Source organism: Ascaphus truei, chromosome 17 (assembly GCF_040206685.1).
Source record: "Ascaphus truei isolate aAscTru1 chromosome 17, aAscTru1.hap1, whole genome shotgun sequence".
Classification (NCBI taxonomy): domain Eukaryota; kingdom Metazoa; phylum Chordata; class Amphibia; order Anura; family Ascaphidae; genus Ascaphus; species Ascaphus truei.
In genome coordinates, this window is record NC_134499.1 from 20,726,308 (window position 1) to 20,752,643 (window position 26,336).

Here is a 26,336-nt window from a genome sequence, read left to right on the forward strand (position 1 = left end):
TCCCACCCCCCCACGGCTCTCATTGGTCGGTGTACCTCGCCCCCCCCCAGGTGTCCCGCCCTCCACGGCTACACCGCGTGCCCCTCTGAGTGCAGTGCAGCCACAGATTCTCCTCCTCATCGAGCGCCTCTGCAACCCCCCCAGCCGCACCTCAAACCCTGCCCGCTGAAACCCACCAGCCACACTACACCCGGGCCACAACCTCCATCCGCACCCCCTGCCGGATCTGTCTCTCACACCGCCGCCTCACACCCGCATTACCACCCCCCCTCGAACCGCACCATCAGCCCCTCTCACCGCCGCCTCACATACACCGCCACCGGCCCCCCGCATCACCATTCCCTTACACCACCACTCCAAGAAGTCGCATCTCCGCCCGCTATCACACCCGACCATCGCCTCTCTCCCTGCTGCTCACCTCTCCCGCACGCCGCACACTCCAGGCCGTTGCCTCTCGCCTGCTGCCGCCTCTAGCATGCACGCCCGCTCCTGCCTTTCACCCCCCCCGCTCCTGCCTTTCACCCCCCCCCTGCTCCTGCCTTTCACCCCCCCCACTCCTGCCTTTCACCCCCCCCGCTCCTGCCTTTCACCCCCCCCCCCGCTCCTGCCTTTCACCCCCCCCGCTCCTGCCTTTCACCCCCCCGCTCTTGCCTTTCACCCCCCCGCTCTTGCCTTTCACCCCCCCGCTCTTGCCTTTCACCCCCCCCACTCTTGCTTTTCACCCCCCTCCTGCCTTTCACCCCCCCTCCTGCCTTTCACCCCCCCTGCCTTTCACCCCCCTCCTGCCTTTCACCCCCCCTCCTGCCTTTCACCCCCCCTCCTGCCTTTCACCCCCGCTCTTGCCTTCCCCCCCCGCTCTTGCCTTTCACCCCCCCCGCTCTTGCCTTTCACCCCCCCGCAATTGCCTTTCACCCCCCACTCTTGCCTTTCACCCCCCCACTCTTGCCTTTCACCCCCCCCACTCTTGCCTTTCACCACCCCCCCACTCTTGCCTTTCACCCCCCCCACTCTTGCCTTTCACCACCTCCCCCACTCTTGCCTTTAACCACCCCCCCACTCTTGCTTTTCACTACCCCCCCACTCTTGCCTTTCACCACCCCACTCTTGCCTTTCACCACCCACTCTTGCCTTTCACCACCCACTCTTGCCTTTCACCACCCCCCCCACTCTTGCCTTTCACCACCCCCCCCTCTCTTGCCTTTCACCACCCCCCCACTCCGGCCACCGGCCCCCCGCATCACCATTCCCTTACACCACCACTCCAAGAAGTCGCATCTCCGCCCGCTATCACACCCGACCATCGCCTCTCTCCCTGCTGCTCACCTCTCCCGCACGCCGCACACTCCAGGCCGTTGCCTCTCGCCTGCTGCCGCCTCTAGCATGCACGCCCGCTCCTGCCTTTCACCCCCCCCGCTCCTGCCTTTCACCCCCCCCCTGCTCCTGCCTTTCACCCCCCCCACTCCTGCCTTTCACCCCCCCCGCTCCTGCCTTTCACCCCCCCCCCGCTCCTGCCTTTCACCCCCCCCGCTCCTGCCTTTCACCCCCCCGCTCTTGCCTTTCACCCCCCCGCTCTTGCCTTTCACCCCCCCGCTCTTGCCTTTCACCCCCCCCACTCTTGCTTTTCACCCCCCTCCTGCCTTTCACCCCCCCTCCTGCCTTTCACCCCCCCTGCCTTTCACCCCCCTCCTGCCTTTCACCCCCCCTCCTGCCTTTCACCCCCCCTCCTGCCTTTCACCCCCGCTCTTGCCTTCCCCCCCCGCTCTTGCCTTTCACCCCCCCGCTCTTGCCTTTCACCCCCCCGCAATTGCCTTTCACCCCCCACTCTTGCCTTTCACCCCCCCACTCTTGCCTTTCACCCCCCCCACTCTTGCCTTTCACCACCCCCCCACTCTTGCCTTTCACCCCCCCCACTCTTGCCTTTCACCACCTCCCCCACTCTTGCCTTTAACCACCCCCCCACTCTTGCTTTTCACTACCCCCCCACTCTTGCCTTTCACCACCCCACTCTTGCCTTTCACCACCCACTCTTGCCTTTCACCACCCACTCTTGCCTTTCACCACCCCCCCCACTCTTGCCTTTCACCACCCCCCCCTCTCTTGCCTTTCACCACCCCCCCACTCTTGCCTTTCACCACCCCCCCACTCTTGCCTTTCACCACCCCCACTCTTGCTTTTCACTACCCCCCCCACTCTTGCCTTTCACCCCCCCCCCATTCTTGCCTTTCACCACCCACCCACTCTTGCCTTTCACCACCCCCCCCACTCTTGCCTTCACTCCCCGCCACTCTTGCCTTCACCCCCCCACTCTTGCCTTCACCCCCCCACTCTTGCCTTCACCCCCCCACTCTTGCATTCACCCCCCGCTCTTGCCTTCACCCCTCCCCGCTCTTTCCTTCAACCCCCCCACTCTTGCCTTCACCCCCCCACTCTTGCCTTCACCCCCCCACTCTTGCCTTCACCCCCCCACTCTTGCCTTTCACCCCCCCAACTCTTGCCTTTCACCCCCCCCACTCTTGCCTTCACCCCCCCCACTCTTGCCTTCACCCCCCCCTTCACTCCTGCCTTACAGTCACTCAGTAACCCACCCACTCAGTCACCCACCCGCGCACCCACTCATTCACCCACCCCGCACACCCACTCAGTCACCCACCCGCGCACCCACTCAGTCACCCACCCACGCACCCACTCAGTCACCCACCCGCGCACCCACTCAGTCACCCACGCACCCACTCAGTCACCCACCCGTGCACCCACTCAGTCACCCACCCGCACACCCACTCAGTCACCCACCCGCGCACCCACCCGCGCACCCACTCAGCAACCCACCCGCGCACCCACTCAGTCACCCACCCGCGCACCCACTCGCACACGCACCTGCGCACCCACTCAGTCACCCACCCGCGCACCCACTCAGTCACCCACCCACGCAACCTCTCAAAAGGGCCTTCCGGCCGGTGGGGCATCTCCCGGAAAAGCTACGGGCAAAGAGCCCCTTGGCCCAATGATAGAGACGCTGACTCCAATGAGTCAGCCGCTAGATCCACAGAGCCCGTGCTTTGTGCCACAAAGAGACTTTATAAATATACCCCGCCCCTCAAGGGCAGAGTTGGAAATGCCCGATGAGAATTGCTACTCTCCAGAAGAGGTAGCTGAAGAACCAATTCGCAGAAGCCAAAGAGCTGGTCAATCTCCAACGAGGCTGGCTTATGATCACTTTGGGGCACCCCATTATGAGGCTCAGCAGTGGGCTCGCAATCGCGTTCAATCCGTTATTATCATGTTCAGTGAAATGTACAAGTTGATTTAGAGACCTATGTATTAGCGTTTTTTCATTATATAACTGGTTGTATTGTATCGTTGTCCAAGCGGGGTCATTGGAATCTACAGGGGGGAGGATGTAGCCGTGACCCCTTATTCACCCTGAAAGAGCGGGAGGTTGTGCCTGCACAGAGGGAGTTGCAAAGCCCGCGAAGGAGGGGAGTATATTGGCGGGAGATAGCAGACCCTTGTCCCAGCAGCCCCGCGGGGAGGGTCAGGTGAGAGGGTTGAGCCAATGGGCTGCGGAGGTGGAGTAGATATAGGGAGGTGGTTGCGCGCACGTGGGGCGAGAGCTGGTTGGAGAGGAGAAGAGACGTAGTGTCTGTGTAGGGGAGGTTGATCCGCCCCGGCGCAGGCCATGTGCCCCAGGCCCAGTTAGCCCTGAGTCACAGTAGAGACAAGCTGAGCTAGGGATCGCCTTAGGGAGGTTCCTGTTCCCGTAGTATCTGTACGACCCTGATCTGGACTATACCCTCGAGTGGGAGGTCTGTGCTCAGACCCCGCTTGTTGTTGCAGAAGTTCGGGTGGGAGCGCCCCGGACCCTCTCTCTCTAAGAGAACGGTGTCGACTTACAGAGACTCTTTGCGAAGACCGTAGCAGTTCCGAGCACCGGAGTGCTCGTCAGGTATTTCAACAAGTGCACCAACGGTACCCTTCATTCACTCGAGACACAGTGGCTGCGCAGTCACCCAACATACACATAGTGGCCTACAGTGAGCGGGAGGACTAATCCATTAAGGATCGTACACGGGGTGGGATCACCCCGTGGAGGGTGTGGGAAGCAGTATTGGCGTCCGCCGTGGCGCATGATTGTGGGGCGCCCGCCGTGGCGCAAGATTGTGTTGGCGTCCGCCGTGGCGTGTTATAAAGTATATATTGGGATGTTATGGTGTGTACCTAATTGTGAGTTATATCTGCCAGTAAAGTAGGTTGGTTATAGAACTTGGCTGTGTGAGTGTAATTCTTGCATATACGTCCTGCGAAGACTCACTCCCCCTTTGGCGGGAGCTGTCGCAGGTGGAGGCGCTGCACCCGTTATAGCTATTGTGCGCACCCCAGGCTCTCCGTGGCAGAGACTTAGGCCCTGCGAGCCTACAGGTAACACAGCACAGAGTAGCGGCTTGCTAGCGATAGGAAGCAGGGCTACACATACAGGCATACCCCGCATTAACATACGCAATGGGACCAGAGCATGTATGTAAAGCGAAAATGTACTTAAAGTGAAACACTCCCTTTTTTCCACTTATCGATGCATGTACTGTACTGCAATCGTCATATACGTGCATTATAAATACAAAGATAATGTCCCCGGCGCAAAAATGATGATCACAATACCATATCAAAAGACAGTCCTGGATAGAATGACAGTCCTGATAGTGGAGTAATGCACCAACAAATGTAATGAAGTAACTTTTCCTCCAGGTATGATTCCCAGATGGTTTCTGTAATTACAAATAAAAACAAAAACACACCATTGCGCAGTAATATAGACCACCATGCCCTAACCAGGAGAAGAATATCCCTACTTACAAGATAGACTCTTGTTGATTCAGGGGAGAGAATCTGTTCCAGGCTCCTTTCTTCTTCACCTCGATGTCCACGGACCCCACGTGGTTCAAAAGATGGCTCTCTTCACACTGAACGGCGTCCTCGCAGGAGCAGCATGCACCGCAGCAGCCGTAGGTAGAGAGAAATAAAGACAGCCTAGTGTACTCCGCATAAAACTTTAATAACAAGGATAAAAAGCAGCAATGTTCACACTCACAATATGCAAGGGCAAACGTGCCACTTACGAATGCCGTCCGCAGCTTGTATCCAGCTCGGTGGGGTTGAGACACACGCAGTCACGCGCCGACTGATGACGTCAGTGGCGCAGCGCCGGTTGCTTTCCCCAACACCAAATGGTACACAGCTAGGAGCCTAGTACAGTGCATGTGAGCCGTCACCCGCTGTGTACCATTTGGTGTTGGGGAAAGCAACCGGCGCTGCGCCACTGACGTCATCAGTCGGCGCGTGACTGCGTGTGTCTCAACCCCACCGAGCTGGATACAAGCTGCGGACGGCATTCGTAAGTGGCACGTTTGCCCTTGCATATTGTGAGTGTGAACATTGCTGCTTTTTATCCTTGTTATTAAAGTTTTATGGGGAGTACACTAGGCTGTCTTTATTTCTCTCTACCTACGGCTGCTGCGGTGCATGCTGCTCCTGCGAGGACGCCGTTCAGTGTGAAGAGAGCCATCTTTTGAACCACGTGGGGTCCCTGGACATCGAGGTGAAGAAGAAAGGAGCCTGGAACAGATTCTCTCCCCTGAATCAACAAGAGTCTATCTTGTAAGTAGGGATATCCTTCTCCTGGTTAGGGCATTGTGGTCTATATTACTGCGCAATGGTGTGTTTTTGTTTTTATTTGTAATTACAGATACCATCTGGGAATCATACCTGGAGGAAAAGTTACTTCATTACATTTGTTGGTGCATTACTCCACTATCAGGACTGTCATTCTATCCAGGACTGTCTTTTGATATGGTATTGTGATCATCATTTTTGCGCCGGGGACATTATCTTTGTATTTATATTGTTAATTGGATTTGGAACAGTCTTTTGTTTACTGCCCCCTTGGCTGCATCTGCATTTGCACTTATCTTATTTGGTTTTGGTGCATTCACGATATTTTGCTTGGATCAAGCGCTGATAGAGAGTTTTTTAGTTAGTTTGTCATATACGTGCTTAACTGATGTAAATAACGCATTTGTAACAGGCTCTATAGTCTCCAAGCAGCTTCGGTACAGGTAGGGAGCTGGTATTGCTGTTCAGGACATGATGACAGGCGCATGCGTGAGCTGCTGTTTGCCTATTGGGTGCTATGTACTTACTCGCGAGTGTACTTAAAGTGAGTGTCCTTAAACCGGGGTATGCCTGTATATATTAAAACCTAAGGTCGTGGTGATGAATAAGATACCGCTGGCTAATATAATACACCTCACCATAGGTGATATTGCTCCCTGGCCTCATATGTAATTTAAGGATCTCTCCTTCCATAACATCAAAATCTCCCACTTTCTTGCTTGCTAGAACTAGGAAAAAGGCTGATAAGAATGGATCTAGGTGTGAGGCTGTGATTCTGAATAACCAGATGGGAGCACTAGTTTAAAATCAAAGCTGCTGCATGTTGTATTTCAATGATATGTATACAGAAAGGACTGCGTTAGTGTGTAATGCAGATGTAACCCTGCTCAAACATATAGGAGAGGGAATGAAAAGCCAAACAGCAAGGGAGGGGTGGTGCTCACAGGGAATAGGGCAATGGCAGACTAAGAAAGAAAATAATCCCTATAATGTGGCACAGAGGAAGACATCCTAATTAAAATATAATCTTTATTGAATAACTTAAAATAAAGCTGTTTGGGAGACCACAAAAACAAGACAAAAGGCTAAATAAAAGCAATTAAAAGAACCGAAGAGGTGGGGTAGGAGTACTAGTAATACAGTGTTATATATATCTGAAACTAGACGTTTTGTAACCATGGGATAATGTGTATACTGCCTATAAACTGATATCCTGGGTGGATATGGTGTAGCTTAAATAATACCTTGTGTCAGAACCTTTGCAGCTAATAGTTATTGGATATGGTGTTACACACAGAGTGCTGCCTCTGTAGGAATTACTACTTTGGCAGACAAAGGGGTGCTAATTACACCATAGAGCCTGAAGCAGCTAGAGGGAGGAAGTACACAAAGTGGTGACTAATTCAGGAAAATGTACATGGTGAGTGGGGTGTTGCCTGCCAGGGGACACTCTCAAGGGCACTAGCGTCCTGTTACTAGGGCAATGCTAGTGCATAAATACTTATCAGGGAACACTTGGAACCCGCCCCCGATGAAGCCAGTTACGGTGAAAAGTACGTAGGGTACGTCTCATGTCACCACCATGTGACGTCGGCTCATCGGAGAGGTGAGGGCTTGTATTCCGTCTGGGTGCTTCGTAGACTGCATTCGTGGGCAGCACCAGCACTCAGACTCCTGGGCCTGCCTACTCTGTTTACTCTGTACATAGAGTTTGTCCTGTTAAAGGTGTATTCATGCTAAGGGAGCCAATGATATATGTATATATTTATGTAGTGGGGGAGCTCATTTAGCCTACCGCTTTGCAGCTATACACTAGCAGCTGAAGTCAAGGGGCCTTTCAGAGTGTCCCCTGGCAGGCAACACCCCACTCAGTGTGGCGCTCCGTGATGACGTCAGACGTCGTGGTGTTGGTCCCTGGTAGCACAGCACAGAGCTGTCCTGGGAAAACACTGCCACACCACACACCAAGATGTCGACACCCCCGCGATGACGTCAGTGCGTCAGCGCGACGCCACGCAATGACGTCTGCCGTCAGGGGGGGCGGTGGAGTTGGAGAGGGGGGCAGGTCTTCCACCAGTGCAGTACACACGGGTGCGGCACTGGAGATGTAATCCGTCGCCATGGGAACCCAGTCTGAGCAGGGAGGACTGAGATACCGCCAGAGACCCTGAGTCTAGCTAAAGTTAGTGGCTGCCTCTTGGGGCCCACATCATAGTTTAACTGACTATAGCATCAGCGGGGTAATCTCCGAAGCGGAACCTAGCATTACGGTCGCGTCCGTGATGTCACAATGACTGCGTCATCAATGCCCGACGTACGTTTCGTTCCCGCAGGAACTTCTTCGGGGTGGGCTTTGCTGCGCTTCGCTATGCGTCCTTTGTATCCTCAGGGTTGCCCTGGTTACTTGCAGCCAATCACTGCTAACCAGCTTTTAAATGAAATGGGGCTCGGGATACAGCCAGCCTATTGCCCTGCTAAAAACTACTTATTGGTAAGTGTTAAAAGTGAAAATGATCAAAGAGATGATGAAGCAGTCATTGTGACGTCACGGACGCGACCGCTGATGGGGGGCCAGGGTGAGCTGAGGTGATGATGATGGGCGACTAGGTTGAGCTGTGATGATGATGATGATGGGGGGCAGAATGAGCTGTGGTTATGATGATGGGCGGCCAGGGTGAGCTGAGGTGATGATGGGGGGCCAGGGTGAGCTGAGGTGATGATGGGGGGCCAGGATGAGCTGTGGAGATGATGATGGGGGGCCAGGATGAGCTGTGGAGATGATGATGGGGGGCCGGAATGAGCTGGGGTAATGATCATGGGGGGCCAGAATGAGCTGAGATGATGGTGGGGGAGGTGGGGGTATATTTTATATGTATTGGGGAGGTGGTGGTATTTTAAAATGTATTCGGGGGCATGGGGGTAATTTTTATATGTATTCGGGGGTTGTGGGGATATTTTTTATATGTATTCGGGGGGTGTGGGGATATTTTTTATATGTAATTCGGGGGGTGTGGGGGTCCAGTATTGTGTCCAGTATATTTGGACAAGCCACCTAGCAAACCCTATACTGGACACCTGGCAACCCTACTGAATTACTCCTGGTTACCGTTACTCCCTGCCTCTCCCACCCTCATGGAGAATGTTTGTTTTTGGTTGTGGTTTGGCTTGTGTTGCTATTAGCTTTGGGCTGGGGGTGAGGAGAGGGATTAGGAGACAGCATAGTGGTTGGGGGAGATCAGGAGAGAGCATGGGGGGGAGATCAGGAGAGAGCATGGTGGGGTGGGAGATCAGGAGAGAGCATGGTGAGGGAAGATTAGGAGAGAGCATGGGGGGGGGGGAGATTAGGAGAGAGCACGGTGGGGTGGAGATTAGGAGAGAGCATGGGGGGGAGATTAGGAGAGAGCATGAGGGGGGAGATTGGGAGAGAGCATGGTGGGAGGGAGATCAGGAGAGAGCACGGTGGGAGATCAGGTGAGGGCACGGTGGGGTGGAGATTAGGAGAGAGCATGGGGGGGAGATTAGGAGAGAGCATGAGGGGGGAAAATCAGGAGAGAGCATGGGGGGGAGATCAGGAGAGAGCATGAGGGGGGGAAATCAGGAGAGAGCATGGGGGGGAGATCAGGAGAGAGCACGGTTGGGGGGGAGATCAGGAGAGAGCATGGTGGGAGATCAGGAGAGGGCACGGTGGGGGGGAGATCAGAAGAGAGCACAGTGGTGGTGGGGAGATCAGGAGAGCACGGAGGTGGTGATGAGGGGGAGATCAGGAGAGAGCATCATGCGGGGGAGATCAGGAGAGAGCATCGTGGGGGGGGAGATCAAGAGAGAGCATGGTGGGGGAGAGATCAGGAGAAAGCATGGTGGGGGGGAGATCAGGAGGGAGCCGTGCGCCTGCTTCGGAAGGCTTACCGTGTCCAGGACCTCGTCCCGGGCTACGTGGTACTCTTTTCGGGGAGAATACCCAACCGCTACGTTCTATTTTCAGAACTTGGTCCTCGCGTCTGACATAGGCTGCGCTCGTGCGCTGCGCCCTGCTTGGCCATGCGATTTGTGGCCGGTTAGGCGTGCGCTCGCCTGGGGGCGCGGCCACAACGTCACAGAGCTGGTTCGCCCTCATTGGGCAAAACGCTCTCCTGACGCGCTTGCGAGCAGCCAAATCAAATTTGCTTGCTCTAAGCGCCGAGCGGGCGCAGGCGCTCGCTCACGCTGGCCACACACATTGCCACAATGTGTTTCATCGCGGCCAGCGTGAGCGCGCCGACCCGCTCAGTGCCACCCTGGCCGAGGCCTTAGTCTCTGCAGGGCAGGCTTTCCTAGCCCCAAAAATGAAGCCAGCTGCTGTGCTATTCACAACAGTGCAACTTTGAAAAGCCCGCCAGCACCTCACCGACTCAAGCCACTAGATCTGAGGGGGGCAACCCTGTCGTCAATCACCACAAGTGGCGAATTGGCAATGTAAGTGTGGCGAATTTGAGTTTGCCAGCTCCCACAACAGTAAAATAAACTTTCCTGATGGCGTGTGCTGGCTAACTCTTTCTGAATGATTCATTGGCGCAACGCAGCCATCCAATATTCCCCTCTGCCTTCAGTTGGAGTCTAGACCCGACCTTGAAGTGTTATTTTGTGTGGGAGCTAAAATTTGTAGTGACGCAAGTAAACACAAAGAATGGTGTGGCGATTTTCATTTCTCATTCGCCACACCTGTGGCTACATTGGAAAATAGGTTGCCCACCTCTGCACTAGATCGTCTGGTTCTCTGATTGGGCAGTGTCCTTACATAGACCCCGCTGTTCTATGTTTAACATGGAAAGGAGACAACTGACCAATCAGAGGATGGATCCTAACTCAGCCAACCAATCAGAATGGGGGCTCGTCTGGCTGCTGACGTCAGAGGAGGGGGGAAAAAGCTGGGTGAGCGGGAAATATGAATTGGCCAATGGTAATCGTGCCTATGAGCTTCCCCCAGCCAACCCATTGCCACCCAGTGGGTAGGCACCACCAGGTCTGGCAGTCCAAGACCCTCCCTGCGGGAAGTCCTTGTTCTCCAGACCTAGCCCTCCGCCCTTCCCCGCTCACCAAACTGTCCTAACACCTCCGGACTTCCCTCCTCCCCTTTGATCCACGAACTCTATGCAGAATTCCCGGCACCTATGTATATGCCCGGGCTGACTGCACAGAGTTTAATACATACAGTATAACGCATAAAACATTGTTTTAATAAACGTATACTTCTTGGGGAACCTCACACGTGTTAGGGAAATGGGTCTGGGATTCTGGGGGACACTGTGCAGCCCGGTGTAATTCCCCTCGTGTACCCGCAAATCATGCCTGCACGTCGGGGAGAATTACGGGACTTCAGGTAAATTTGTCCACTCCCGAAGTCTCATGTTTATTAGATCAGGGGAACATGTAAAACCCACAACAGGACAGGTTTTAGACACACACTACATTAGTGTCCCTGGCTTAGGTACAACTTAGCTGCCAGTGACCCACGGTTTTCAGGGGTAACCAGACGGGCTTCACCTTTATTATGAAGACTGGCTACCCCTCCCATCACAGTGACGGTGTATTGATTCATTATAACTGCCATTGGCTGCTACCAAGATATTTTATATTGTAACAAATTGAAAGAGAGTGGCAAGAAACGCCATTCCTTTTAGTCCAGCGCCCGACACCTGTTACTCTAAGTCAGGGATGCTCAATCCAGTCCTCAAGATCCCCCAACAGGTCAGGCTTCCGGGATATCCCTGCTTCAGCACAGGTGGCTCAATCAGTGGCTCAGTCGAAGTAATTTGAGGCTCCCTGTTCTTTGATTCAGTTTGTGAAGTCAGATTGTTCTATCACACAAAATACCCCTTTCTGCACATTGTTTTACATCCTATTAAAACCCTTTTTTCCATATTACTGCCAACCATGTGTTTCTTATGCAAGGAGATAATTCAATTAATTGTATCACCAATTAATGTGCTGTTTATTTTGTTTGAATGCATTTTTTTTATTGTTTTGCATGAATGATAATCTCACTTCTCATTGTTTAATGCGATATGTGTGTATATGTTTTTCACTATAACAGCTTCGTGTCTTGATGACTTGGTTCCGATTTAAAAAACAGGTTTAGCATTTACAATACCAGTAATGAAGACAGTTTTCTAATCCAACAGCGCCACCGTGTGTTCTTTTGTGATGTTTTTTATTTTAAAAAGATGCTTTGGCGCCTTTATGTTCTCAAATAAAAAATATATGCAATTACACAATGCATTATCCATTCAATACTTCACAACGTTGCTTTTAATTTAAAGGTGGCCTGTAAATATAGGGACTTTTATTAAGAATTATGGCTCTAACAAAATAAATGCTTCACAATCAGGTCATCAATTTTGTGGCTATCTAAGTTTTCCTGAAAATGATCCAAGTCGTTAGGAACGTTCTCCCCCAAGTGAAATGCTGCAGTGACTTTATAGTATGAAACATTGATTTATTTTCTCTTGATGGGTGAGACCTATAGCAGTTACAAGCACTTAATTCTATTTCATCGTGTTACCTGCAGTTATAGTAAAATCATTATTGCTTTTCCGAATGACAGCACTGACATGTTGAGATACATTAACTTCAATTTATAGTGTCTACATCATTTAATACCAAGTTAACTAGCACCATTATAAATTCAAACAGACAGATGCCAATATATATGTAAAAATCTATATCTGTGAATAAATATCATGTAATTAAACTCTTCCCCGACACTGTGGGTGGCTCTGAAAAGAGCCTTTGTGTTGTTGGGTATTTGGGATTCTCCGCTCCTGGTCTCGGGTGTTCAGTTCTCACTTGCTGCTCTTGGCCGATTTGTGGCTCTCGGTTTTCTTGGGCAGCAGCACGGCCTGGATGTTGGGCAGGACACCCCCCTGGGCGATGGTGACCCCTCCGAGCAGCCTGTTCAGTTCCTCATCGTTCCTTACAGCGAGCTGCAGGTGTCGGGGGATGATGCGGGACTTTTTATTATCCCGGGCGGCGTTACCGGCCAACTCCAAGATCTCAGCGGTCAGGTACTCTAGCACTGCGGCCAAATAGACCGGGGCTCCGGCTCCCACACGCTGAGCATAATTCCCCTTCCGGAGCAGTCTGTGCACACGGCCCACTGGAAACTGCAGGCCAGCCCGAGATGAGCGAGTCTTGGCCTTAGCACGAGTTTTCCCGCCCTGTTTGCCTCTTCCAGACATCTTCTATCAATCTGACTGCAGCTCTAACACAAAAATAAATAACAAACCCCGCCCCCTGTGCATGTATTTATACCTTTCTGGAGCAGTCAACCTTCTCTGTGATTGGACAGTTTTAAAAGCAGCCAATCAGTTCCAGAATCCTGTAACCACCAATCATCTTAGTTGAAATACATCTGGTGAGGTCACAATAATCACATGATATTCTCAACCAATAGATAAACAGAAGACTGTAGCTCCTCATTTGCATAGGATGTCTATAAATAGAGCTGCTGGGGGAGGAGTCAGACATTGTTCCTCTGCAGGTGGAAGAGAAAGTGTACCTCAATATGCCTGAACCAGCCAAGTCTGCGCCAGCTGCCAAGAAGGGCTCTAAGAAAGCCGTGACCAAGACTCAGAAGAAAGATGGGAAGAAGCGTAGGAAGAGCAGGAAGGAAAGTTACGCCATCTACGTGTACAAGGTGCTGAAGCAGGTTCACCCCGACACCGGCATCTCCTCCAAGGCCATGGGCATCATGAACTCCTTTGTGAATGATATCTTCGAGCGCATCGCAGGGGAATCGTGCCGCCTGGCTCATTACAACAAGCGATCAACCATCACTTCCCGGGAGATCCAGACCGCTGTGCGCCTGCTGTTACCGGGAGAGCTGGCCAAGCACGCAGTGTCCGAGGGCACCAAGGCTGTCACCAAGTACACCAGCGCCAAGTAACCCTGATCTGATCACTGACCCACAAACACAAAGGCTCTTTTAAGAGCCACCCACATTATCCACATGAAAGCTGTAATGCTCATATTTACTCTATTCGGGATAAAGGGTCTATCTAATGTAATGATTGTTTCTGCCATAAGGTTATATATTGCACTTTATAGGTTTTTTTATTTAGTAGTTAATCTGAGCTACACAGACTAATTTGCTGAGACAGTTAAGGAGTTACTTGGGGTTAGGTTTGAAGTATGAAACATTTTGGTACTTTCTGTAAATGTGTACAATTACTATTGTGATGTCTGTTCAGCGTTTTAGAGCTTACTATACAACCATCTGTTGTGCTATGCTTAGTTTCCTGAGATGTGTATTCTTTTTACTTGTTTACTGAAGAGGCGGGAGACCCGCAGATAAAGTAAAAAGCGCCAAGAATCCTTCAGTCCTTCAGAATCTGCAGTTCACACAAATACCACAGCGTGGCGCTGCGTGTTAGATTGAATTCTTGCTCAGACTCAAAGCGAGATTTGATATTTTTACCTCACTCACCTTTTGTGAATCTCACTAAAATACAGATATGCTCTAAATCTTTCTTTATTACATCACTGCTGAAGAAATGTTTGTGTTCTGATTGAAAGAGATCGGCACTGCTGCAGTTTTCAAAGTGCTGCTTTAACACACTTCCTGCTGGGAATCACATGTATCAGACTGCACAAGTCTGCATCTCTCTACTTCCAGCAAATGGAAGATCGCTAATATATCTAACTCTCCACTTGTGAAATATATCTGGACTGGATTTCATCCATTCATTGTATGGTGACTGTTACAGGTGACCAGGACAATTACACCAGGGAACAGTGAGCTAGACTGCAGAGTTGAACAAAATTGTATGAGGATGAGCTGAGATGATGATGGGGGGCCAGGATGAGCTGAGATGATGGAGGAGTTGGGGGTATATTTTATATGTATTGGAGAGGTGGGGGTATTTTTAAATGTATTCGGGGGGCATGGGGGTAATTTTTATATGTATTCGGGGGGGCGTGGTGATATTTGTTATATGTATTGGGGGGCATGGGGGTCCAGAATTGTGTCCAGTATTTTTTAACAAGCCACCTGGCAACCCTATACTGGATACCTGGCAACCCTACTGAATTACTCCTGGTCACGGTTACTCCCTGCCTCTCCCACCCTCATGGAGAATGTTTGTTTTCGGTTGTGGTTTGGCTTGTGTTGCTATTAACTTTGGGTTGGGGATGAGGAGAGGGATTAGGAGACATCATGGTGGGGGAGATCAGAAGAGAGCATGGGGGGGGAGATCAGGTGAGAACACAGTGGGGTGGAAGAGCATGGGGGGGGGGAGATTAGGAGAGAGCATGGGGGGGATTAGGAGAGAGCATGGGGGGGATTAGGAGAGAGCATGGGGGGGGGATTATGAGAGAGCATGGGGGGGAAGATCAGGAGAGAGCACGGTTGATGGGGTAGATCAGGAGAGAGCATGTTTGGTGGGGAGATCAGGAGAGAGCACGGTGGTGGGGGGGGAGATCAGGAGAGAGCACGGTGATGGGGGGAGATCAGGAGAGAGCACGGTGGTGGGGGGGGGGAGATCAGGAGAGAGCACGGTGATGGGGGGAGATCAGGAGAGAGCACGGTGATGGGGGAAGATCAGGAGAGAGTACGGTGGTAGGGGGGAGATCAGGAGAGAGCACGGTGATGGGGGGGGACATCAGGAGAGAGCACGGTAGTGGGGGGGAGATCAGGAGAGAGTATGGTGGTGGGGGGAGATCAGGAGAGAGCACGGTGATGGGGGGGGACATCAGGAGAGAGCACGGTAGTGGGGGGGAGATCAGGAGAGAGCACGGTGATGGGGGGAGATCAGGAGAGAGCACGGTGATGGGGGAAGATCAGGAGAGAGTACGGTGGTAGGGGGGAGATCAGGAGAGAGCACGGTGATGGGGGGGGACATCAGGAGAGAGCACGGTAGTGGGGGGGAGATCAGGAGAGAGTATGGTGGTGGGGGGAGATCAGGAGAGAGCACGGTGATGGGGGGGGACATCAGGAGAGAGCACGGTAGTGGGGGGGAGATCAGGAGAGAGTATGGTGGTAGGGGGGAGATCAGGAGAGAGCACAGTGATGGGGGGGGGGGACATCAGGAGAGAGCACGGTGGTGGGGGGGAGCAGGAGGGAGCTGTGCACCTGCTTCGGAAGACTTACCCTGACCGGGACCTCCCGGGCTACGTGCTACTCTTTACGGGGAGAATACCCAACCGCGACCGCTACGTTCTATTTTCAGAACTTGGTCCTCGCATCTGAATTAGGCTGCGGCCAAGCAGGGAATGGGCGCGCGGGCGCTTGTGCGCTGCGCAGTGCTCGGCCGGGTGATTCGTGGCTGGCTTGGCGCACGCTCACCTGGGGGCGCGGCTACGACATCTCGGAGCTGTTTTTACCTCATTGGGTAAACCGCTCACGTGATGCGCTTGCGAGCAGCAAAATCAAATTTGCTTGCTCTAAGCGCCGAGCAGGCGCTCGCTCACGCTGGCCACACACATTGCCGCAAAGTGTTTCATCGCGGCCAGCGTGAGCACCCGCTCAGCGCCACCCTGGTTGAGGCCTTAGTCTCTGCAGTGCAGGCTTTCCTAGCTCCAAAAATGAAGCCGGCTGCTCTGCTATTCACAACAGAGCAATTTTGAAAAGCCCGCCAGCGCCTCACCGACTCACGCTACTACTAGATCATCTGGTTCTCTAAGCCTCTTCTGGTCTGACTGACAGATTAAATCTGTCAGTGGTGATATTGGATAGCGAGGCTTGAGCCTCATTACTCCAAGTTCTCTTGTTGAGTGTATTGTCGTACACTTTAGAAAGCTTCTTGATCTGTGTTACTTGCCACAGTTGAGTTGGTTTCACAGGGTCAGCGCTGTGATGGGTCGTGGGTAGCGGTCAAAAGGGTTTGCAGCAAGCTTCTTGATCAGCGGATTTGAGTTCTGGTCCAGTTCCTTGTAAAATTTCTCGTTGAGCTTCTTTAGATGTTCGTCCAACATCTCGATGCCCAGCTCCCTGTGAAGGTCCGCTATTCTTGTAGGAAGTGGTGCGTTGGATGCAATCCGCAGCGCCTTGTTCTGCAGTTTTTGATGAGATGATCTGAGCCGTTGGTGGCAGCCACTCCACACCGGGGAGGCGTATGTCATTGTGGGTCTAATGATCGCCTTGATCACGTTGACTTTGCTCTGGATGGGCATGGTCCTTGTCTTCAGCAGGGGGTACAGTGCTGCCAGCTTGGCTGTTGCCTTCTGCTGAGTCTTCTCAATGTGGTTTCTCCATCTTAACTTGCTATCTAGGATTACCCCTAGGTAAGAGCGGTTTGGCTCCCATTTGATAGCCTCTCCGTTGAGGCTGATTGACGGGTGTGTCTTGATCTTCTTTTTGGTAAACAGTGTAGCTGTGGTCTTGCTGGAGTTCAATCCTACTTGCCAGTCGCTGTACCATGTTGATAGCATGCCTAGTGCTTTCTGGATGTTCTTAGCTACTTCTTTCTTGCTGAAGGACTAGGAGATGACTGCCACATCATCTGCGTAGAGTGCCAGTTGAGTCTTGTGGAGGTCTGCGGGGATGTCATTCATGAAGAGGTTGAACAGGAATGGTCCCAGGACTGATCCCTGCGGCACGCCTGCGCGGATGGGGCGTGTTGTTGAGAGCTCTTCTCGCACAGCCACGTGGAATGTGCACTCCCGCAAGTAGCTTGCCGTCAGCTTAATCAGGTAGTTTGGGAATTTCAGGTTGATCATTTGGTGCAGTAGTCCTTCATGCCAAACTCTGTCAAATGCTTTGGCCACGTCCAAGAAGACAACTCCAGTTGATTTGTGGATGTTGAATCCATGGCTTATTATGTCGACGACTCGTAGCAACTGATGGTTGGTTGAGTGGTACTTCCGGAATCCAAATTGCTCCTTTAGTAGAATAAAGTACTGAAGAAAATCCAGCACACCCTAATAATAGATACAAAGTCACTGGTATATAACCAATTTGAAAATTTAATCAGTGCACAAATAAGTCAAACAACTGACAACGGCACACTAGGAGAACAGATAACATATAGGTAGGGCCATACGTGGGATGTACAGGAGGATAAGGGATAAAGGAAAAGTAGGATGGGACAACGAAGGGAAGGTGAGGTGAATGGTGCAAGGGGAACAAAAAAACAAAAAAAGTGGGTCACAACGGGGGAGTATAGGGGGGCAACGTTTCGGGACTCGTCCCTTCGTCAGGCCCATTCCCCTCAGTCCCAAGGGGACAAGAGGGTACTTCCCTAGCCCCAGACCCACAACAACAGAACTGACCCTAAGTAAAAACAATAGAAGACCCTCCACAAATTCTAAGTAATATTCTAATTAAATACACATACAATATCCCTAAACTAATTGGCAAAATAAATCCACAGTTTAACTTTTGTATAGATATATTCAGGGACAAACTACATGCAATCAGCTACAATGTATTAGTGAACTAGCAACAACTGAGAACACCAGAGAACAGCAAAGAGAGGAGGCAAATCAGGAGTAATGCAAACCAGGCAGTCCTTAGTTAATAGGACACACGAACCACGAGCCTGCTCCTCACTCTAAAGGGTGTTTGTTTTAGTTTCCTTTAGTAGAATGTTTTTACCAGAGGCAATGTGGTGGAGGCGCGTAAAAATAACTTTCTCCAGGAGTTTCGACAGTCCAGAGAGCAGGCTTATCGGATGGTAGTTTGCAGGATCCCTCAGTGGTTTTCCAGGCTTTGGAAATACAATGACCTTGGCTTCCTTCCAGGATTCAGGAAAGTGCTGGAGCCGCATGCATGCATTGAAGATTTCTGTGAGGCATTCCATGGCTGCCGGCGGAAGCTTCTTGATGGCCAGGTTGGTAATTCCGTCACTTCCTGGTGCTTTGCCATTTGCCAGCTTTTCTGCAAGTTGCGTTATCTCAGTCCTGGTGCATCCTTCAAGGGTTTCCGTTTCGGGCTCTGGTAGGTGCTCGGTAAGATGTCTGTTAACTCCTTGCTCAACTTCCCGTGCTAATTTGCTGGCTTGGTTAGGCCTAAAAGTTGTCTCCAGTGTGTCAGCAAGAACCTCCGCCTTGTCCTTGTTGCTACATGCCAGGTGGGTCTGGCCCTGGATAGGTGGGTTTGGCTCCTTCTTCCCGGTCAGGCGTCGGGTCATTCTCCAAACAGAGTTGTCAGATTCCTTCAGCTTGGCTGCTGCGGCCTCCCACTTCTCTCCCCGGTGTTGGCTAATTTGCTGTCGCAGTAGTCTAGCAAGTGAGTTGTATTTTACCAGAAGGTCAGGTGTGCGGAACTTCTGCCACTGGCGTTGGGCCCTGTTTTTCTCAGCAATTGCTTGCTTGATCCTGCTCGGTAGGTCGTAGATGGAGCAGCGTTTGGGCATCTGTTTCGGGACGCTGTGCTCAATTGCATGTTGGACTGCGGTAGTAAAGGTGTTAACAGCATCATCAATGTCTCCGTTGGTGTCCAAGGGGCGGGGGTTTGTGATGTTGCTCAACTCTTCTTTGTACAGGCTCCAGTTGGCCCTGGTGAAGCTGTACCTGGGTGTTTGCTGGTGGGTTTCCATCTCGTCGCCAACAGTAATGGTAACCGGGTTGTGGTCTGAGGTCAGTTCCGCCAGGGTTTCCAACTGGACAGAATGTTTCATGTTCTTCAGTAAGACAATGTCCAGGACATCTGGTTTGTGGCTTGCAGTGCATGGGTAGTGGGTGGGTTCTGTAGGACCAGCCACTACAAAGTCACTCTCCTTTGAGCAAGCAAGAAGAGCTCGTCCCGTGGAGTTTGCTATCCTGAAATTCCAGCACCGGTGTTTGGCATTTAGATCTCCCCCGATGATGGTTGGGACAGTGGAGTCCAGCAGAGCTTCCAAGTCTCCCACATGTACTGTAGCTTCGCCTTAGGAGGGCAGTAGGTGGCAATTAGTCGCAGTGATCCTGTTGCAGTCTTTACCTGTATTCCAGTGGCTTCAATACTCCGGAGGGGTGGTAGTGCAATCTCATTATGGCTGGCCCGTGCGTTAACAATCCCAGCCGTCCCTCCATCTCTGGCTCCTGTTGCCCGGTCAGTACGGTATACCCTGTGGTTCGCCAGGCTAAGTTTGTGGTTTCCTTGAAGGTGGGTCTCCGAAAGCAGAGCTGCGCATACATTCCTCGATTCCATCAGGTGAAGGAGTTCATCTGTCTTCTTGCTGATACCATTTGCATTCCACATCACTATGACAGAACTGCGTTTAGATGTTGCTGCCATGGTGGTTGGTTTCTGTGCTCCTGAGAAGGGCCGGGATGAGATTCGCTATCATTGTCACAATGGGGTGAATATCCATTCTCGCAATAGCGTTCGCTATTTTAAGGATGATCTCTTGCCAGCTTGCTGGGCTTGCGGTTCCGCCTGCGGGGACCGGGTTGGCCGCCTCAACGGGGTTGGGGGATGGTGTCCTGAGAGCATCCGCGTAGGTCCGTCCGTCTGGGTTTTGCGTCCTCTGGGTGGATGCCGTGCCTTGGTCTGGGATCAAGTGTTCTGTGGTCCTCTGTCTCTCCGGGACCAGGCGGGGAATCTGGCATTGAGTAGTGGGTGTCTTCCTTGGTGCCTGCTCCATCAGGTGGGGTGTCCGCTTTTGCCGCTCCTCTTGCTTTGCTTTTGTGAGGTACGGGCAACCGCGGTAACTTGCCGGGTGTGGGCTTTTGCAGTTTGCACATGTCGCCGGCGCCTTCTTTCTGTCTTGTGGGCATTCCTTAGAGTTGTGATTCTCTCCACAACACACACAGCGTGGCTTCTGGTGGCAAAATGCAGAGGTATGCCCGAGCCGTTGGCAGTTGAAGCACATGGTTGGGCCTTTTCGGCCCTTTGGCGCTTCTGTGGTTACCACACAGCTACAAAGCTTGGTAATCTTGGCGAGATTTGCAGGCTGGCTCTCCGGGGTTTCTGCCAGTGTGACAATAAACAAAGGGAATTTCTTGGTCTTGTCCACCGGGGATGTCAACTGGGCAACGGTCTTGACTGGAAGTCCATATTCCGCGAGGTCGTGGGAAATCTCCCCCACGGAGGCGTTTGCCGGTAAGCCGCGAATTACAAATTTCTGGGGCTTTAGGCGCGTCAGTGGGAAGGTCTAGTATTCTATGCCCTGCTTTGTAAAGCAGTCCGTCAAGCTCCAGTAGTCATTGTCAGGAATCGGTGTTCTCCTCGCTTCCCACACAAAGCACTCCCTCTCCGCAAGGAGTCCCTGGACACACAAAATAATCCTGCCTTACCGGTCTCCACGGCTCCTCGCCCCTGCCGCCGTCGCGGGATCACTCCCCTCGGCGATTCCTCTGCTCAGCGCCGGGTGCGCCCACGCCCTCCTACACCCACGCCAGCCCCAGACGTTATGTGCATACATTCTCAGTTTACAGAGCACACGCCTAACAGAGCACTTTTAACCACTGCTTCTGCAGCGAGGCGTCGCCCCCAAGCATCACACAGTTCCATGCAAATCAATGATTACACTCAGCTGGGCTGTAACACCTCTCTCCTATCAGGGAGGACTCCTTGCAGTCCTGCAGGCCTGCCTCCTTTTCCCATTGGCCTGCCCAGCTTTATTATGCCTGTGCTTCCCATCACTCGTCGCTCGACATAGTTCTGTATGGAAGCATTTGACTATTCTCTCAGTGACTCCTCAGGTATTGACGCGGATTGGACGACTACCTCCTCTGGCTCTCGACTTTGGCTCTACTTGGACTTCGTGACTTCTGGCATCCCTGACCTTGGCAACGGCAATAACTACTCCTTCTCTACTACCGGTACCGGCAAGTATTGTCTTCACTACTATACCTGGCCTGGCAACAATAACACCACACTCCGGACACGCTCCCTTTGCTGCGGGTGCGTGTATCCCTACGTCCCACCTCAGCACAGGGGACGGGTCTGGTCTGCGGGCAGCACCGGCGTAACAGTCATCCACGGTTGAGGTAGTGATCTTTACGTGGTTCGCCCGCGGTTTAACAACAAACGGGGAAGTGCAGTGCTCGGTGAGGATGTTGACAAGGTCCTTGTGGGTCTTCATATTCCTAACTATTACCGGTGGTACGCGAATCTTTTTGGGTGGGAGTGCAGTCTCTTCATCGTTGCAGCTGGGCCCTGAGCAGTCATCAGCATCAGCAAGTGGCTCGAAGCGGTTTGACGTTTCGATGCCTTGGTCTTCCATGTGCTTCTGCACCTTTGTCTTTGCTGGCGATGGAGGGGAAGAACCATTGGAGCTACCAGAGTTTTCTCGCACTCTCTTCCTCTGTGCAGCAATGTAATCCATGTCTTCTGCAGCATCATGCATTACAGTCTCCATAGGCGGCACATTTGCCTCTGCCATAATAAGGCTTCTATTTGTGATTGAGGATGTTGCTTCCAGAATCACAAAGCACAGCACAGGTCAGATTCCTGTACACGCACAGTGGCGGGCTCACAGCACAAATCAGAGCCACGCAAACGCACGGCGGCGAGCACACGGCAGGGCTCAGTACACCACACAAGCCACTCAGCATACAGAATAACAAGCAATCACAATCGTGGCTCGGTACTCACGTGTCGTCGGCGGGCGGCAGGCTCTGCACACCAGTGGCGGCGATGGGCAATGACCCACGCGACGGCGGCCTTCGCGCCCACGTGGCGGCAGTGGCTCCGCAAGCGGGATCGAGGCAGCCTTCGGGAGCGACGGGAGCGGGAGCGACGGGAGCGGGAGCGACGGGAGCGGGAGCGACGGCAGCCTTCGCGCCCACGTGGTGACTCTAGAGCGCAATCACACTGAAAGCCTCTAATGGCAATCAACAATCCTCTGGTTCTCTGATTGGGCAGTCTCCTTACATATACCCCGCTGTTCTATGTTTAACATGGAAAGGAGACTACCGACCAATCAGAGGATGGATCCTAACTCAGCCAGCCAATCAGAATGGGGCCTCGTCTGGCTGCTGACGTCAGAGGAGGGTGGAGTCGAGCCGGCTCAGAAAGCCAGCTGAGCTGGAAATATGAATTGGCCAATGGGAATCGTGCCTATGAGCTTCCCCCAGCCAACCCATTGCCACCCACTGGGTAAGCACCACCAGGTCTGGCAGTCCAAGTACCATCCGTGTGGGAAGTCGTTGTTCTCCAGACCAAGCCATCCGCCCTTCCCCACTCACCAAACTGTCCTAAGGCCTCTGGACACACACACATTCCCAGTTAGCTCAAACTATAAATCATTCCGCAGATTTACAAGTCTCAAAGGTTCCTCTGCATAGCCCCTGCCCGCTGCTGAGACTCAATTAAAAAGGCAACCAAGGGAAGGGGGGGTGGGTGTGTGAGAGGTTGGCACTGGGCCGCAGAGCATGCCACACGGCGGGAGGAGATGAGAACTCCCCCACTGGAAACGCCCGCGAAAACGTGTACCAAAAAGAAAATTCCTTTATTTCTACAAAGCTCTAAATGCTGTATAATATATTTATAGATTGCAAAGTTATTTTCATACATCACTGACTTTACATGTGCAACATTTTGGGGTGTAAATTCTAAACTCGTATGTTTAAGTGCAGGTAAAAAGTATAATGAAGCAAGTTGTTTTATAAAATGTTATTCCATAGATCTGTTAGACTTTGTTCATGTTTCTGCTGTTTTCCTTAGGAATAAATAAATTCACACCTGGCACTTCTTCTGCTTTTTATATTTCGGTTCATAGCACTGAGTATACTACTAAATGATTGTACGTGCTTATAAATGAATTTGAGGCTCTGTTCTTTGAATCAGATTGTTCTATTATACAAAATACCCCTTTCTACACATTGTTTTACATCCTATTAAAACCCTTTTTTCCTTATTACTGCCAACCATGTGTTTCTTATGGAAAAGGAGCAATTTACATGCAAGGAGATAATTCAATAAATTGTATCACCAATACTTTAAACATGGGCTGTTTATTTTGTTTGAATGCACTTTTTTTTATTGTTTTGGCATGAATGTTAATCTTACTTCTCATTGTTTGAGAGATATTGAGCGATGTGTATGTATGTTTCAGTGTAACAGCTTCATGCCTTGCTGATTTATGTCCGATTTTTAAAAAAACAGGTTTTAGAATTTACAATCCAAGTAATGTTGATACCGATTTCTAATCCAACAGCGCCACCGTGTGTTCTTTTGTAATATATTTTTATTTTAAAGATGCTTTGGCGCCTTTATGTTCTCAAATAGAAAATATATTCAATTACTCTATGGCATGCATTATCCATGCTACACTTCAAAACGTTGCTTTTCATTTAGAGGTGGCCTGTAAATATAGGGACTTTTTCGTTTTCAGAATTATGGCTCTAACAAAATAAATACTTCACAACCATCAAGTCGGTAGGAAAGTTTATCCCAGGTGAAATGCTGTAGTGACTTTATGGTATAAAAGATTGATTTATTTTCTCTTGTTGGGTTATAGCAGTTACTACAAGTGTGTAGATGAACCCAAAACTTTGTAACAAGTTAAAGAAAATATAGATTCTCCTTCGTGTTTAATATCTGCAGTTATAGTAAAATCATTATTGCTTTTCCTGACAGCACTGACATATTGAGATACATTTACTTCTATATGTAGTGTATACATTTTTTAATTAAAACTAAATTAACTAGCATTATCATCAATTAAAACGGATAGATATTTAGGTAGAAATCTGTATCAGTGCATAAATATCATGTAATTAAACTCTTCCCCGACACTGTTGGTGGCTCTGAAAAGAGCCTTTGTGTTGTTGTGTATTTGGGATTCTCCGCTCCTGGTCTCGGGTGTTCAGTTCTCACTTGCTGCTCTTGGCCGATTTGTGGCTCTCAGTTTTCTTGGGCAGCAGCACGGCCTGGATGTTGGGCAGGACACCCCCCTGGGCGATGGTGACCCCTCCGAGCAGCCTGTTCAGCTCCTCATCGTTCCTCACAGCGAGCTGCAGGTGCCGGGGGATGATGCGGGACTTCTTATTATCCCGGGCGGCGTTACCGGCCAACTCCAGGATCTCAGCGGTCAGGTACTCCAGCACTGCGGCCAAATAGACCGGGGCTCCGGCTCCCACACGCTGAGCATAATTCCCCTTCCGGAGCAGTCTGTGCACACGGCCCACTGGAAACTGCAGGCCAGCCCGAGATGAGCGAGTCTTGGCCTTAGCACGAGTTTTCCCGCTCTGTTTGCCTCTTCCAGACATCTTCTATCAATCTGACTACAGCTCTAACAGAAAAAGAAATAACAAACCCCGCCCCCTGTGCCTGTATTTATACCTTTCTGGAGCAGTCAAACTTCTCTGTGATTGGACAGTTTTGAAAGCAGCCAATCAGTTCAAGAATCCTGCAACCACCAATCATCTTAGTTGAAATACATCTGGTGAGGTCACAATCATCACATGATATTCTCAACCAATAGACAAACAGAAGACTGTAGCTCCTCATTTGCATAGGATGTCTATAAATAGAGCTGCTGGGGGAGGAGTTAGACATTGTTTCTCTGCAGGTGGAAGAGGAAGCATCGCTCAATATGCCTGAACCAGCCAAGTCTGCGCCAGCTGCTAAGAAGGGCTCTAAGAAAGCCGTGACCAAGACTCAGAAGAAAGATGGGAAGAAGCGTAGGAAGAGCAGGAAGGAAAGTTACGCCATTTACGTGTACAAGGTGCTGAAGCAGGTTCACCCTGACACTGGCATCTCCTCTAAGGCCATGGGTATCATGAACTCCTTTGTGAATGATATCTTCGAGCGCATCGCAGGGGAATCGTGCCGCCTGGCTCATTACAACAAGCGATCAACCATCACTTCCCGGGAGATCCAGACCGCTGTGCGCCTGCTGTTACCGGGAGAGCTGGCCAAGCACGCAGTGTCAGAGGGCACCAAGGCTGTCACCAAGTACACCAGCGCCAAGTAACCCTGATCTGATCACCGACCCACAAACACAAAGGCTCTTTTAAGAGCCACCCACTTTATCCACATGAAAGCTGTAATGTTCATATCTACTCTTTTCAGATTAAAGGGTCTATCTAATGTAATGATTGTTTCTGCCATAAGGTTATATATTGCACTTTATAGGTTTTTTATTTTGTAGTTAATCTGAGCTACAGACTAATTTGCTGAGACAGTTAAGGAATTACTTGGGGTTAGGTTGAAGTATGAAACATTTTGGTACTTTCTGTAAATGTGTGCAATTACTATTGTGATGTCTGTTCAGCGTTTTAGAGTTTGCTAGCCAACCATCTGTTGTGCTATGCTTCGTTTCCTGAAAAGTGTATGCTTTTTACTTGTTTACTGAAGAGGCGGGAGACCCGCAGATAAAGTAAAAAGCGCCAAGAATCCTCCAGTCCTTCAGAATCTGCAGTTCACACAAATACCACAGTGATCGTGGTAATGCTCAGTGGCTATGCATACATGGGCTAATGCTCCGTTGCTCAATAAACCCACAGTCTCTGCTCGCGTGAATTAGGTAGAGATATAGTCTTTCATGCTAACTCTCTGTATGGGAGTTAGTTTGGGTGCAGGACACGCTCCGATCACGAGCGTTAGTCCCGTCCCCTTGACGTAATGACGTAATGACGTAATGTATGCATAGCCACTGAGCATTACCACGATCTTTGTTCGTTTTTTATGTGACCAGCTCCTCACGCTTTTATGGTTCTGAGTGTATGTAGACACTACTTGTGTACTACAATTTTATTTTTTTCACCCATTGGATGCACGACCTCCTAATTTGTTGCAGATACACCCCCTATGACAGCTGCAAAAC

At 51.1% G+C, this 26,336-nt stretch overlaps 4 protein-coding genes across 4 annotated transcripts; 2 read left to right on the forward strand and 2 right to left on the reverse strand.

The window, feature by feature from the left end:
• Positions 1 to 12,048: 12,048 nt before the first annotated feature.
• Positions 12,049 to 12,926, reverse strand: LOC142468113 (histone H2A type 1). Its single transcript, XM_075574250.1, has one exon. It carries the CDS (start codon positions 12,876 to 12,878, stop codon positions 12,483 to 12,485), a length of 396 nt encoding a protein of 131 aa, XP_075430365.1. The 5' UTR covers positions 12,879 to 12,926; the 3' UTR covers positions 12,049 to 12,482.
• A 244-nt stretch (positions 12,927 to 13,170) lies between these two features.
• On the forward strand, positions 13,171 to 13,640 carry LOC142468114 (histone H2B 1.1-like). The gene has a single exon (XM_075574251.1). It carries the CDS (start codon positions 13,205 to 13,207, stop codon positions 13,583 to 13,585), a length of 381 nt encoding a protein of 126 aa, XP_075430366.1. The 5' UTR covers positions 13,171 to 13,204; the 3' UTR covers positions 13,586 to 13,640.
• Positions 13,641 to 23,527: 9,887 nt separating this feature from the next.
• Positions 23,528 to 24,816, reverse strand: LOC142468486 (histone H2A type 1-like). The gene has a single exon (XM_075575092.1). It carries the CDS (start codon positions 24,775 to 24,777, stop codon positions 24,382 to 24,384), a length of 396 nt encoding a protein of 131 aa, XP_075431207.1. The 5' UTR covers positions 24,778 to 24,816; the 3' UTR covers positions 23,528 to 24,381.
• A 263-nt stretch (positions 24,817 to 25,079) lies between these two features.
• On the forward strand, positions 25,080 to 25,605 carry LOC142468487 (histone H2B 1.1-like). The gene has a single exon (XM_075575094.1). The coding sequence runs from the start codon at positions 25,104 to 25,106 to the stop codon at positions 25,482 to 25,484; it is 381 nt and encodes a 126-aa protein (XP_075431209.1). The 5' UTR covers positions 25,080 to 25,103; the 3' UTR covers positions 25,485 to 25,605.
• Positions 25,606 to 26,336: the final 731 nt, after the last annotated feature.